Source organism: Gopherus evgoodei, chromosome 4, assembly GCF_007399415.2.
Source record: "Gopherus evgoodei ecotype Sinaloan lineage chromosome 4, rGopEvg1_v1.p, whole genome shotgun sequence".
NCBI lineage: Eukaryota > Metazoa > Chordata > Testudines > Testudinidae > Gopherus > Gopherus evgoodei.
This window is the reverse complement of record NC_044325.1, coordinates 22,854,800-22,869,984: the sequence shown is the minus strand read 5'-3', so window position 1 is coordinate 22,869,984 and position 15,185 is coordinate 22,854,800. Positions and strand designations below refer to the sequence as shown.

Here is a 15,185-nt window from a genome sequence, read left to right as displayed (position 1 = left end):
GGGGTTTCTGGCAGGGGAGTGAGGAAGTGAGTGGCAGATGAGAGGAGGTGAGCGGTGGGTGGGGGACTGAGGAGGGATGCAGGAAGCCAAAATACCACTGTACATGATTTTTATTGAGTCTGCAAAAGGCGCCCTATCAATTGCCAATAATTTCAATGTGTGTAGGTGCATATTTATTTGTTTTTCCTAAAGTTAATTACGTATTTTAAGAAAATTTGTCAGTGGCCACCAGCAAGAATTGGTGGCCACACTCTGAGGCGACCAAAATTTTTGTTATGAGAACCCCTGACCTAGCTACATGAAACATTTTGTGCTCCCTCCTCAGTCTGTATCCATCTTCGGTTTCCTATTTTATACTTAAATTTTAATCTCTTTAGGGCAGGGCCTGTGGTTTATTCTGTGTTCTTATAGTGTTTAGCATAGTGGGGTCCATGACTGGAGCACATAGGTGCGACTACAATATAAATAATAATATTCAGCTAAGCTGGTGCACAACTTGACGGTTCCAAATCACCTGAAAGCTTTTGTTATTTTTTTAGCATTCCTTTTCAAAACAAAAAAAGGTCATCTCACCTCTCCTATTTTTTTTTAATTGTAACTTTAATGTTGTGATCTGGATTTACCTGCAAATTGTTTCCTACCATCTTGGTAAAACGCTGCTATTTTATTCTGATGCCTCACTGCAGAGTGTTGCTACGTTTTCACCCTCTTGCACAATATTATTTGATAGATGGTAAATATTGCATTCTTTGGTGCAGAGACTGTGCCTTCTGATATGTTTGTAAAGCCTCTAGCACAGTGGGGACCTGATCCTTATCAGGGCTGCTGAGGGCTACTGCAGTATAAACACTTCATAACAATAACCGTCCCTAGCCTTTGCACAGAATTCTAATGTTCTCAAAAGCCATCTGAACATAACCTACGTTGATGGGAGAACTCCGAGTCACAGGATAGCATATGGAGGTGTGTAGGGGGGATAGGGTTACCATATTGGAAAAGAGGATACTCCACGGGGAGTGTCGGGATGACAGTGCTGTGCAAAGGAGGAAGGGGAAGCAAGGACTCTCCTTACATACCTATGCCAGCTACCAGTCCCTTGGGGCTGCAGGCTCACTATCTCTGGAACAAGCAGGCAGGGAATGAGAGGAGCACTATTTCCACCCCTTCACTCCATGGCCAGCCCAGCTCAGCAGACATAAAGGTGCTGTAATTTGCTGGTAGCTTAGAAGCACTTAGGGCCAAGGAGCCACCTTAGTAGACACCCTGAGAGCGAAGGGCTACGAGGTGCAGATGGGCTCCCTGATTGTCAGAGCCCTGGGCGCCTGGGACCCCTGCAACGAGTGTGTGCTGCAGACCTGCGGGATCAGTCGACGCTACGCACAGCTCATGTGGCGCCTCATGGTCTCAGACACCATCCAATGGTTCAGGGTCATCTACATCGAACACGTCACCGGCCACCGACAGTACCAGGAGGCGTGAGCTGGAGTGACATCGCTCTTTGACTACGAGAAAGGGACCAAGAGACTTTATCTGTTGGACCATATGAACTGGAACCATAAACTCCCTGAATGTTAAATCTCACCAAATGAGGGTCAACCCATCCTCATCACTGTATCCACTCATTATACTCCACACCCGAACATAGCCATTATATGTATTTCATACCCTCATATCTCAATGTCTGTACTTTGGCCCGTCAACCTTTTAGGCCCAATCAGGGACATTACAGATTATGTATTCCTTATACCACCGGATTTTAAACTGCACTTCGCACCCCTTGATAATCTGTACGTTATTCCCTGATAAGCAGAAAATTCTATGCTTAAACTCTGTACCATTCACTTTTTTTTAAGCATCATCTTAATAAAAAATTTTATATCAGGCCCTGCCTCCATCTCCAGCAGCAGCAGCATCTGTGGGAAGGAGAAACCTTTATTTGGAACCCTCCCTTCCCAACCAGCCAGAAACCTGAAGCACCAGGGATTCACATCACAGCCCCAGCCAGACTCCCAGAGGCAGTGGCGGCACCATCTGCATGGAGAAGGCAATTAGGGATCCTCCCAGTCCCAGGGTGGGTAATGGGGCATTCAGAGCACTAAACAGGCTTTGATAATCATCCAGATACAGAAGTCAAACCTCCCTTCAGAAAGCAGGGGAGGCACTGTGCCTCTAGGGAGTGACAGAGGAGCACAGTGTCGTGCTCTTGCACCAAGGCTTCCTCACTGCAGGACTAAAAAAAATAATTATCACAGATTAGCCCTTTACCATAAGGAGAAATGAAATGAAATGGCACTGAAAAAGATGTCAGCAGCTGGCTCGTTGCCTGCACTCGGGCTTGTAACATATTAGAAATTGTGGGCAACTGTTTTTAAATGCTCCTAGTGCAGATAAGGCCTGTGAGACCAAAAAATAATAATTAAAAAAATCAGATTGTTCTCCAAGCTGTTCCCAGGCTGGCCTTGGTTTGTTTGACTTTGAAGTGCTTTCAGGCAGTGTTTGCTATATAAAAGTTCATTGCACTTTGTAGCCTCTGCAGAACTGTAACCATGACGATTCAGAGCACAGAAAACATTATGTTTTGATTTCTTATTTAAGGAACTAGAGGTGAAAACTGAGGCTTTTCAGTGTGCTTTAGTCACTACTACGTGATGTTTGTGACCGACCATCCACATCGCGAGCCAGATTCCGATGCTGAATGTCTGCAGATCTCCGTGCATAAACAAGACAACCACCAAGCCCAAAGCTAACATGTCTGGGTTATAGGCTGTGAATGCACAGATCTGGCTAATGCATAGATCTGAACTAAATTGCTTTAAACTCAGGGTACGTCTACACTACGAGATTATTCAGATTTTATATAAACCGGTTTTGTAAAACAGATTGTATAAAGTCGAGAGCACGCGGCCACACTAAGCATATTAATTCGATGCTATGCATCCATGGTCCGAGGCTAGCGTCGATTTCTGGAGCGTTGCACTGTGGGTAGCTATCCCATAGTTCCTGCAGTCTCCCCCACCCCTTGGAATTCTGGGTTGACAGCCCAGTGCCTGATGGGGCAAAAATCATTGTCGCGGGTGGTTCTGGGTACAGCTTCACCCCTCTCTCCGTGAAAGCAGCAGACAACCATTTCACGCCTTTTTTCCTGGGTGAACTGTGCAAACGCCATAGCACAGCAAGCATGGACCCTGCTCAGATCAAGACTGCAATCGTGGACTTTGTAAACACCTCGCACATTCTCGTGCTGTCTATGCTGACTATGGACCAGCAAAGCCAGGCGAGGAAGAGGCGGCGGCTACGGCAGCACAGCAACGAGAGTGATGAGGACATGGACACAGAATTCTCTCAAACTGCGGGCCCGTGCTCTTTGGAGATCCTGCTGGTAATGGGGCAGGTTCTAGCCATTGAACGCCAATTTTGGGCCTGGGAAACAAGCACAGACTGGTGGGACCGCATAGTTTTGCAGGTGTCGGACGATTCGCAGTGGCTGCGAAACTTTCGCATGCGTAAGGGCACTTTCTTGGAACTTTGTGACTTGCTTTCCCCTGCCCTGAAACACCATAATACCAAGATGAAAGCAGCCCTCACAGTGGAGAAGCGAGTGGCAATAGCCCTCTGGAAGCTTGCAATGCCAGATAGCTACCGGTCAGTCGGGAAACAATTTGGAGTGGGAAAATCTACTGTGGGGGCTGCTGTGATGCAAGTAGCCAAAACAATGATTAAGCTGCTGCTACAAAAGGTTGTGGCTCTGGGAAACGTGCAGGTCATAGTAGATGGCTTTGCTGTAATGGGATTCTCTAACTGTGGGGGGGTGATAGATGGAACCCATATCCCTATCTTGGCACTGGAGCACCAGGGCACCCAGTACATAAGCTGCAAAGGGTACTTTTCAATGGTGCTGCAAGCACTGGTGGATCACAAGGGACATTTCACCAACATCCACATGGGATGGCCAGGAAGAGTTCATGACGCTCGCGTCTTCAGAAGCACTGCTCTGTTTAAACTGCTGCAGCAAGGCAGTTACTTCCCAGACCAGAAAATAACAGTTGGGGATGTTGAAATGCCTGTAGTTATCCTGGGGGACCTAGCCTACCCCTTGATGCCATGGCTCATGATGAAGCCATACACAGGCAGCCTGGACAGTAGTCAGGAGCTGTTCAACTACAAGCTGAGCAAGGGCAGGATGGTGGTAGAATGTGCATTTGGCTGTTTAAAGGCGCGCTGGCGCACATTACTGACTCACTCAGACCTCAGCCAAACCAATGTCCCCTTTGTTATTGCTGCTTGCTGTGTGCTCCACAATCTCTGTGAGAGTAAGGGGGAGACCTTTATGGCGGGGTGGGAGGCTGAGGCAAATCACCTGGCCGCTGATTACGTGCAGCCAGACACCAGGGTGATTAGAAGAGCACACCACGAAGCGGTGCGCATCAGAGAAGCTTTGAAAACGAGTTTCATCACGGGCCAGGGTACGGTGTGACTGCTGTGTTTGTTTCCCCTTCATGACCCCCCCCCCTTATTGACGCCTTCCCTGTAAGCAACCCACCCTCCCCATTCAATTACAGCTTGCTTAAGGAAATAAAGTCACTATCGTTTAAAAATCATGTATTCTTTATTAAAAAGTAATTATAAAAAAAGAGGCAGAGAACTGACAAGGTATCCCAGGTGTGGTTTGGGAGGAGGATAGGAGGGAAGGAAATGGCCATTAAACACATTTCAATGTAATAACAGCCTTTTGGTGGGACTGTCCACAGGGGTGGAGTGGGCGAGTGCACGAAGCCTTCCCCCATGCGTTCTTACACGTCTGGGTGAGGAAGATATGGAACATGGTGAGTGGTGAGGGTGGTTACACAGGGGCTGTAGCAGCACTCTGTGACCCCGTTGCTCTTCCTGAAGATCCACCAGACATCGGAGGATATCAGTTTGATCACTCAGCAGCTCCAGCATTGCATCCCACCACCGCTGATCTTTCTGCTGCCACCTCTGATCTTCCTGCCACCACCTGTCAGCTCGAGCGTCCCTCCTATCCTCATGTTCACTGGCATCTTTCCTGTAACTTGATACCACATCCTTCCACTCATTCAGATGAGCTTTTTCATTGCGGGTTACTTCCATGATTTCCAAGAACATTTCGTTTCGTGTCTTCTTTTTACTCCGCCTTATCTGAGATAGCCTTCGGGATGGAGTAGGGAGGCTTGAAAAATGTGCAGCTGCATGAAGGAGGGAAAAAAGGGAGAGAAGTATTTGAAGAGATACATTTTACAGAACAATGGTTATACTCTTTCACAGTGAACAACACTATTCACTTTACATAGCACATGTGATTTCACTACAAGGTCGCATTTTGCATCTTAATATTGAGTGCCTGCTGCTCTGGTGTTACAGATCACACAGACACAGGTCCGGGCATCAGAATTCAGCTTGCATGCGGCCATGGTAAGCCATTGTCTTTTGGCTTCTCCAGCCTTCATATACACAGTCCCCTCTGATGCTTCTTTCCTGTTAACATGCAGCAGCAGAAGCCAACCCCCCACCCATCCAATTCTCTCGGATGATTGCTTTACCCCCCCCCCCACATAGCTGGTATCATGGAAGATCACTGCTAATCACTCCTTTCCGCCCCCCCCCACCGCGTGGCCGGTAGCTGGGAAGATTCCTGCTAGCCAAACGCAAAAAAGCTCAGCGCTATCCTTCCTCCCCTCCCCCCGCTTGGTTACGTGCAAGGAAGGATTTCTGTTAAGCAACAGCCCAGGAGGAAAATGGCCAGCTCTATCCCCTTAATTAAATTCCTGAATTTCAACCAGGTTACCATGAATGATATCACTCTGCTGAGGATAACACAGTGAGATAAAGAACGGATGTTTCTTGAATGCCAGCAATCACCGGGACCATACGCAGCTAGGCTTTGTCATGCAATGATACCCGATTACTTGCTACATGAATGGTGTGGTAAAGTGTCCTACCATGGTGGACGGAACAAGGCTGCCTTGCCCAGAAATCTCCTTCAAAGGCTTTTGGAGTACCTCCAGGAGCGCTTCATAGAGATGTCCCTGGAGGATTTCCGCTCCATCCCCAGACATGTTAACAAACTTTTCCAGTAACTGTACTGGCCACGAACGCATCCCAAGCCCTCATGGCAAATCAGTCATTAAAAAACGATTGCTTTTAAACCATGTTTTATATTTACAAAAGGTACACTCACCAGAGGTCGCTTCCATGGCTTCACTGTCTGGGCTACTGGCTTGGGAGGGCTGGAAGGGTAATTCCGTCTGGGTCACAAAAAGCTCCTGGCTGTTGGGGCTAACGGAGTGCTGTGTGCTCACTGCAAGGTCATCCTCCTCTTCCTCCTCCTCTTCCCCCTCCGCAGAATCCTCAGCCATGGTTGAGATTACAACCCCCACCTTGGAATCCACAGACAGGGATGGGGTAGTGGTGGCGCAGCCCCCTAAAATTGCATGCAGCTCAGTGTAGAAGCGGCATGTTTTCGGCCCTGACCCGGACCTTCCGTTTGTTGCTTTGGTTTTCTGGTAGGCTTGTCTGAGCTCCTTAGCTTTCACTCTGCACTGCACTGAGTCCCTGGTGTGGCCTTTTTCCATCATAGCCTTGGAAATTTTTTCAAATATTTTTTCATTTTGTCTTTTGGAACGGAGTTCTGTTAGCACAGAATCCTCTCCCCATATAGCGATCAGATCCAGTACCTCCCATGCAGTCCATGCTGGAGCTCTTTTTTGATTCTCAGGAGACTGCATTGCTACCTGTGCTGATGAGCTCTGTGTCGTCACCTGCGCTGATCAGAGCTCCACGCTGGCCAAACAAGAAATGAAATTCAAAAGTTCGCGGGGCTTTTCCTGTATACCTGGCCAGTGCATCTGAGGCCTGGTCTACACTACACTTTTAAACCGATTTTAGCAGCATTAAACCAATTTAACGCTGTACCTGTCCACACTACAAGGCCCTTTATATTGATATAAAGGGCTCTTTAAATAGGTTTCTGTACTTCTCCCCGACGAGAGGAGTAGCGCTAAAATCGGTATTATCATATCGGATTAGGGTTAGTGTGGCTGCAAATCGACGATATTGGCCTCCGGGTAGTATCCCACAGTGCACCACTGTGCTGTCCAGAGCAGTCAATCTGAACTCGGATTTATTTCCTTAGGCAAGCTGTAATCAAAGGGGGAGTGTGGGTTGCTTACAGGGAATGACTTTTAATAAAGAATACATGATTTTTAAACGATAGTGACTTTATTTCCTTAAGCAAGCTGTAATCGAATGGGGAGGGTGGGTTGCTTACAGGGAAGGAGTCAATAAAGGGGAGGGGTTGATGAAGGGGAAACAAACACAGCAGTCACACCGTACCCTGGCCCATGCTGAAACTCGTTTTCAAAGCTTCTCTGATGCGCACCGCTTCGTGGTGTGCTCTTCTAATCACTCTGGTGTCTGGCTGCGCGTAATCAGCGGCCAGGTGATTTGCCTCAGCCTCCCACCCCGCCATAAAGGTCTCCCCCTTACTCTCACAGAGATTGTGGAGCACACAGCAAGCAGCAATAACAGCCAAATGCATATTCTACCACCATCCTGCCCTTGCTCAGCCTGTAGTTGAACAGCTCCTGACTACTGTCCAGACTGCCTATGTATGGCTTCATCATGAGCCATGGCATCAAGGGGTAGGCTGGGTCCCCCAGGATAACTACAGGCATTTCAACATCCCCAACTGTTATTTTCTGGTCTGGGAAGTAACTGCCTTGCTGCAGCAGTTTAAACAGAGCAGTGCTTCTGAGGACGCGAGCGTCATGAGCCCTTCCTGGCCATCCCATGTGGATATTGGTGAAATGTCCCTTGTGATCCACCAGTGCTTGCAGCACCATTGAAAAGTACCCCTTGCGGTTTATGTACTGGGTGCCCTGGTGCTCCAGTGCGAAGATAGGGATATGGATTCCATCTATCACCCCCCCACAGTTAGGGAATCCCACTGCACATTTCCCAGAGTCACAACCCTTTCATAGCAGCAGCTTAATGATTGCTTTGGCTACTTGCATCACAGCAGCCCCCAAGCTAGATTTGCCCACTCCAAATTGATTCCCGACTGATCGGTAGCTGTCTGGCATTGCAAGCTTCCAGAGGGCTATTGCCACTCGCTTCTCCACTGTGAGGGCTGCTCTCATCTTGGTATTATGGCATTTCAGGGCAGGGGAAAGCAAGTCACAAAGTTCCAAGAAAGTGCTCTTACGCATACGAAAATTTCGCAGCCATTGCGAATCGTCCCACACTTGCAAAACTATGCGGTCCCACCAGTCTGTGCTTGTTTCCCAGGCCCAAAATCGGCGTTCAATGGCTAGAACCTGCCCCATTACCAGCAGGATCTCCAAAGAGCACGGGCCCGCGGTTTGAGAGAATTCTGTGTCCATGTCTTCATCACTCTCGTTGCCGCGCTGCCGCAGCCATAGCCACCGCCTCCTCCTCGTCTGGCTTTGCAGGTCCATATTCAGCATAGACTGCACAAGAATGTGCGAGGTGTTTACAACGTCCACGATTGCAGTCTTGATCTGAGCAGGGTCCATGCTTGCTGTGCTATGGCATTTGGACAGTTCACCCAGGAAAAAAGGCACAAAATGGTTGTCTGCTGCTTTCATGGAGGGAGGGGTGAGGCTGTACCCAGAACCACCCACGACAATGATTTTTGCCCCATCAGGCACTGGGCTGTCAACCCAGAATTCCAAGGGGTGGGGGAGACTGCAGGAACTATGGGATAGCTACGGGATAGCTACCCACAGTGCAACGCTCCAGAAATCGATGCTAGCCTCGGACCATGGACGCATACCATCGAATTAATGTGCTTAGTGTGGCTGCGTGCACTCAACTTTATACAATCTGTTTTACAAAACCGGTTTATGTAAAATCGGAATAATCCCGTAGTATAGACGTACCCTGAGTTCAGACTGCTGTCCAAAGTGGTCACAGTGGTGCACTGTGGGATACCGCCCAGAGGCCAATACCGTCGATTTGCAGCCACACTAACCCTAATCCGATATGGTAATACCGATTTTAGTGCTACTCCTCTCGTCGGGGAGGAGTACAGAAACCAATTTAAAGAGCCCTTTATATCGATATAAAGGGCCTCGTAGTGTGGATGGGTACAGAGTTAAATCAGTTTAATGCTGCTAAAATCAGTTTAAACGCATAGTGTAGACCAGGCCTCAGCTGGAGGGGGAAACTGATGGTACCAATTTAGGTACTAAGAGTGCATGGCATACCTGAAAGTATACAAGAGGGCTGCTCTGAGGCATTGAACTGGGGCCCTCTTGACTTAAAAGCATGCATGTGCACAACTTGTGCTAAAGAGTCAGGTTCTGAAGGTAGGGTTAGGGGCCCCAAGAACCTCTGAATGCTAAGTGGCAAGGGGGTGCAGAAGGGTTACAGGAATCACCTGTTTCTGGTCTGCACATTCTGGTTGACCAAAGAATGTCATGTGACGTCTCAAATGAAAGCTGATGTCACACTGGTCATCAATATCTTTGTGATGTGGGTATGTATAGATACTCTGGAAAGAGTTGTGCATATATGCAGAAAATATGTTTTTAGAGTCTGTATCCAGGTATTAGTCAACAGGAAAAGTGACAAACGGGTTGTCTGTCAGACAGGAGATGCCTATCCATTTACATGTAAACTGAGTATTATCTCATTTACAGTGGTTCCTCTATCACCAGTCTGAACTGAATGCAAATGAAGGATTGTAAGAAAGAATCTTAGATATAATCTAACAGGAAGTGAACATGGGTGGCAAGTTTGTAGAAATTTTGGTGGTGCCCAGAACCCCCCCTCAACTCTGCCCCCACCTGCCTAAGGCTCTGGGTGGGGTTTCAGCAAGGGAGGTCTGGGGTGCAGGTCCTGGGCTGGGGATTAGGGTGCAGGAGGGGTGCAGGCTTTGGGATGGAGTTTGGGTGCTGGGTGCAGGCTCCGGGCTGGGGCAGGGGGTGGCTGTGCAGGAGGGAGTGAGGGCTGCATGCTTTGGGATGGAGTTTAGGTGCAAGCTCTGGGCTGGGGGTGGGGTGTAGGAAGAGGTGAGGGGTGCAGGCTCTGGGAGGGAGTTGGGGATAGGAGGCAGTGCAGGGGTGAAGGTTGTGGGGCTGAGGATGAGGGTTTCATGATGCGGGGGGGCTCAGGGCTAGGGAAGAGGGTTGGGTTGTGGGGTGAGGACTGTGGGGCTGAGGATGAGGGGTTCATGCTGCGTGGGGGGTTCAGAGCTGGGGCAGAGGATCAGGGTGTGAAGGGATGAGGGCTGTGGCTGGGGATGAGGGGTTTGGAGTGTTGGAAGGGCTCAGGGCTAGGGCGGAGGGGCAGGGTAAGGGCAGCCTGCCCTGCCATCAGTAGACGGCAGGCACTAGCACCCAGGGGCAGCAGACAGCAATTCTGCCGGGAGCCGTTCCACTCCGGCAGCAGGAGCAGACAGGGATGCGGCGGGGGTGACCCGCAGGGGCTGGGGCCCGATCCAGGCAGGGCCAGGGGAGAGACCTAGCTACAAATATTGCTGGAGCAGGGCACCCAGCCCTGAATGTTCCTGGTGCTCGAGCACCGCAAATGTATATAACCTGCCGCCTATGGAAGTGAAGCACAGGGGGGAAGAAGAGAGCCTTATCTGGGGGTGCATAGCTTGAGTATATTGGGGATTGGAGGGAACAAAGGCCCCCTTCAGTGGGGTAGTAAAAGAGATTGAAGTGCTTTTGCAACGTGAAACAGGGTCTCAGACAGGCTTGGTTGAAAACTCTGGAGAGAACTTTGGGTGAGATACGCTTCTTCAGACAGGAGGGTAACTTGGCAGTTAAGGTTAGTATCTAGAAAGCCTGTTCTGATTTTGTTTTTGTATCCCCATTCGTTTTCATAGTCTTACTCACTCTCACTTGAATCTCTAGTCTCTGATGATAAACTTATTCTTGTTTTCACTATAAATATATTTGTGTGCTGTGCTATGGTGTTTAACAACATGCTGGTCCAGAGTTGTCTCTTACAAGCTCATGTGTCCTGTTCCTTTGGGAGCAGCAGGCCTCACTCTAAATTCTGTGAGAGTTTAGTGGACAAGGGACTATTCACACCAGGAATGCTTAGAGTATTTGGAGGTTGGTGTGTACCTATCGCTACTTGTATAGAGAAGGGGTGGTCTGTGGAGGCTTGGAAGGCCAGGCTCATGCTGCCAAGGGCTCTTGTTTTCAGGGACCTGATCCACAGCAGGCATAGACAAGACTGCTTCATGCACAGGACAGGTGGTGGTGAGGTGCCTCACAACCCTGGTTATGCTAGGGTGCAACAAAGTTTATTACAGACTTGCCTCCTCTGTCAATTCGACAGAGTGGGGCATACAAAGGGTACCTAAGGCTGACTCATGACACACAGCAATATCCCAGCATTACGTAGATCCCCCGTAAGTCTTACTGCTTAATTCTGCTCTTGTCTGTTTCTTTTCTTTGACTAGTTACTCCTCCACCTTCCAAAAACCAGTTACTGCCAAGGTGAGATACCTGAGCCCAATGAAAAAATGGCATCTCCAGCAGAACCAGCCTCCCCAGTAAAAAGAACTGAGGATGAAGGAACTGATTGTGTTTCTGAACTGAATAGCTCCCCCTTGAGCAATCTGGAAGCAAAGAGCCCTGAAAGTGCTCTCAAAAGAGTGTTAAGCTTCAGGAGAAGTAAACAATGTCCAGCCAAAGACAAAGATGAAAAGAAGAATATACCTGAGCCAAGTGAAAAAGCAGCATCTCCAGCAGAACCAGCCTCCCCAGTAAAAAGCACTGAGGATGAAGGAACTGATTGTGTTTCTGAACTGAATAGCTCACCCTTGAACAATCTGGAGGCAAAGAGCCCCGAAAGTGCTCTCAAAAGAGTGTTAAGCTTCAGGAGAAGTAAACGAAGTCCAGCCAAAGACAAAGCAAGTGAAGACTCTGGCAGCCTGAGAAGAAACAAAGGTTTTTTACCGAAAGCCTTCCAAAAAAAAGAAGAGGACAGCAGTGCTAAAAACATGACTGACACCAGTGTGAACAAGAGTGGGGAGAATACAGGGGCAGAGTCCATTCAACAACAACCTCTCTCAGGTAAGAGGTGAGACTATAACCCACTGTAAAAACACTTGCTAGGATTCTAGTAACATTCAATCAAAGTAGACTCTGCAGGGCTCCAGCGCAAAAGAGCATTGAATGAAATGGACCTGCCTGGTCTCTTGCAAGGTCTTTCTGGAGTCTTTAAAGGCTGAGCACAGAGAACAGGTCTCCCAAATACCAATGAATGGGATGTTCTGCAGCCCCCTCATATGGTATTTTATTAGCATTGAAGGATCCTCAAGAGGGACACTTGTCTTGATACACCCCTTTAATTTCTTACAGTAATGCTGCTGCACTTTTTTTTTTTTTCAGGCCAAGTCATAAGGGTGCACACTCACATGGGCCATGTCCACTCTAGAAAAATGGGTCTATGTTAACTGACCTTTACTTAACCATCTCTCTTTCCTAGAGCGCACACGTTGCAATGCCTTTTAGCTTGACTAAGCAACACTTCTAACTGCTTAGCCAAGGTAAAAGGCATCACAGTGTTTCCACTTAGGAAAAGGGTTGAGATGAATTAATACACCCTGACCTAACCTGGACCCACATTTCTAATCTAGACAAGACCCAGAGGCCATTATTGATGCCATTGTATGGACAGGTTAGGTGGTCTGTGTGGCATCTGTGAGATCTATATCAGTGAAGGTGCTTAAACTGCTTCGCATTGTTACAGAGTGAGCTTTGTCAAATGGATCTGAGCCCATCTTGTCAGCTTTGCATACCTACTGGCCTAGCTTCACAGATCACGACCAGAAGGCACCATTACGATAATCTAGGCTCACCTCCTGCATAAACTTGTGTCATTGTATTTCACCAGTAATCCCAGCACTGAGTCCAATTACTTGTGTCTGAACTAGAGCATCTTCGCTAGAAAGACACCCAATCTTGATTTAAAGATTACAGGTGATGGAGAATCTCCCACTCTCAGTGGTAAGCTGTTCCAGTGGTTAATTGCCCTCTTTGTTTTTAAAAAAGTGGGTTTTATTGCCAGTTTAAATTTGTTGACCTTCAGTTTCCCCACCCATTCAATTGTATTGGGCCTTTGGGTGCTAGACTAATGAGCCATTTAGCATAAAAGCTCTCTTTCCTGCCTAGATACTTACAGTGATCAAATTGCCTCTTCAACTTCCTCTTTGATAAACTGACTAGGCTGAACTCCCTTAGCCACATCACCACACGCAGAGCTCCTGTTTAGAGGGCTCAACTTCCCAGTGACCTCTGGGAGCCGGAAGATGCTCCAGAATAGGAGTCTGTCACACAGCAGCAAGGATCTCTGCTGTCACACCACTGCTGCATCCAGAAAGGCAGTTTTGTACACTCTCATTTCTGGTTAGCAAGTGAAATTACACTCATGAATGAGCTGTAGTTCTTGCTGTAACAGTGGGAAATGGAAAATTTAATTGAGATCAGCCCCTTTTGAGACTCTAGTGTTCCATGATTATCAGGGCCAGCTCTAGGCACCAGCAAAGAAAGTAGGTGCCTGGGGCCGAGGCCAGGTTCTTTGCTGCCCCAAGCAAACAAACAAAAATTCCGAGAGCACAACTGCCGAAGTGAAAAAAAAAGAAAATGAAAACCTCCAGGAATGCCGCCCCTGGAATTGTGCCACCCAAGCACGTGTTTGGTTTGCTGGTGCCTAGAGCCGGTCCTGCCTGGGGCGGCCAATAGAAAGACGCGGCACTCGGTCCGTTAGCTCGGCAGCATGTCCGGGTCTGCAGCAGCAATTTGGCTGCAGGTCCTTCACTCACTCTCTTCCACTTTGGCAGCCCTTTGGTGGCAGTTCAATTGAGTTTTTCTTTTTTCCCCCCACCACTTGGGGCAGCAAAAAAACTGGAGCCAGCCCTGATGACGATCACAGTCCAAGTGGTGCATCAACCAATGAAATTTGGTTCAAATTATTACTAGCAAACTACCTTCACTCCTATGGCGTGGCGAGGCATAACTCTGGCTGTTTGTGGTCCCTTAGAACTGTGTTTTCAAGGCACTTTTATCATCATTTTTCAAAAACTGCACAGTAGATAACTCAGCTGAGTGGGAGCGTAAAAGGAAGGCACTCACTCCTAAAGTGACTGTGAATGAAAGGTACTTGGATTTCCCCCATCCCTCCCAGTCTGGGTAACAGCATGCAGTGCTTGGAAACCAGCGTTACAGCAAATCGTCAGCACCTAGTAGTTATGTGCATGTCTGTAAAATGACTGTTGTGCCATCCATGGTGGGGCTCCTTTGGCTTCAGGGAAGTTACAGTGGGGATGAATCAGATCCATTCTTTCAGATCTTTTTAGCAGACTCATGCAAATATTATTATTTCTATTACAATAGCACATAGGGGCCTCAACTGAGATCAGGGCTCCATTGTACTGGGCATTGCACAAACATAAATGGGAGAACTCTTGCCCAGAAAAAAAAGTTACAATGCAGACAAAGGGAGAGAAGGGGAAAACAGAGGCACATGATTTGCCCAAAGTCACAAGCATAGCAGTGGTGGAGCTTGGAGACAGGGATCTAATCCCAGCTCTCAGTCCAGGGCTCTTTCCAGTAGATCTTGCCTCCTCTGATGACTTGATGCAGTGGTCTTATGTTCAATGTGAAATCTGCACAGCCAGACTGATTTACAGTGACCACTACAGGAACAATGCCATATGACTCATATTTGCTTTAAAATATACAGTGCAAACCCAGAAATATCACCACAAATAAGATCTCCAGTCTGAAATATATTTAAGCAGAGATGGGCCTCTGCTGCCAAACTCAAGTTTAGAACCAAACAGAAGTTTGGGAGTGTTCGGAGCAAGAGTTTTAGGTTGGTCCCATCTTGGAGTTTGAGATGCTAGAGAGGTACTACACCTCTACATTGATATAAAGCTGTCCTCAGGAGCCAAAAAACCTTACTACATTATAGGTGAAACTGCATTATATTGAACTTGCTTTGATCCGCTGGAGCATGCAGCCCCACTGCCCCAGAGTGCTGCTTTACCGCGTTATATCCAAATTCATGTTTTATCGGGCCGTGTTATATCAGGGTAGAGGTGTACTTTAATTCCCGAGTGCCATTTCCATAGCTCACAAGAGCTGCTGGAATGGTAGGAGCTTTGGAAGAAGTTGGTTCTT

The 15,185-nt window shown here is 47.9% G+C and overlaps 1 protein-coding gene across 1 annotated transcript in view; it reads left to right on the top strand.

Annotated features, from left to right (window-relative positions):
* The window catches only part of EXOC3L4 (exocyst complex component 3 like 4), a 46,958-nt gene that overhangs the window by 1,599 nt on the left and 30,174 nt on the right, over positions 1-15,185 (top strand). The window contains exon 3 of the mRNA XM_030559358.1: positions 11,459-12,074. Coding sequence (XP_030415218.1) covers positions 11,459-12,074 — 616 coding nt within the window. The remainder of the gene's footprint in view (positions 1-11,458; positions 12,075-15,185) is intronic.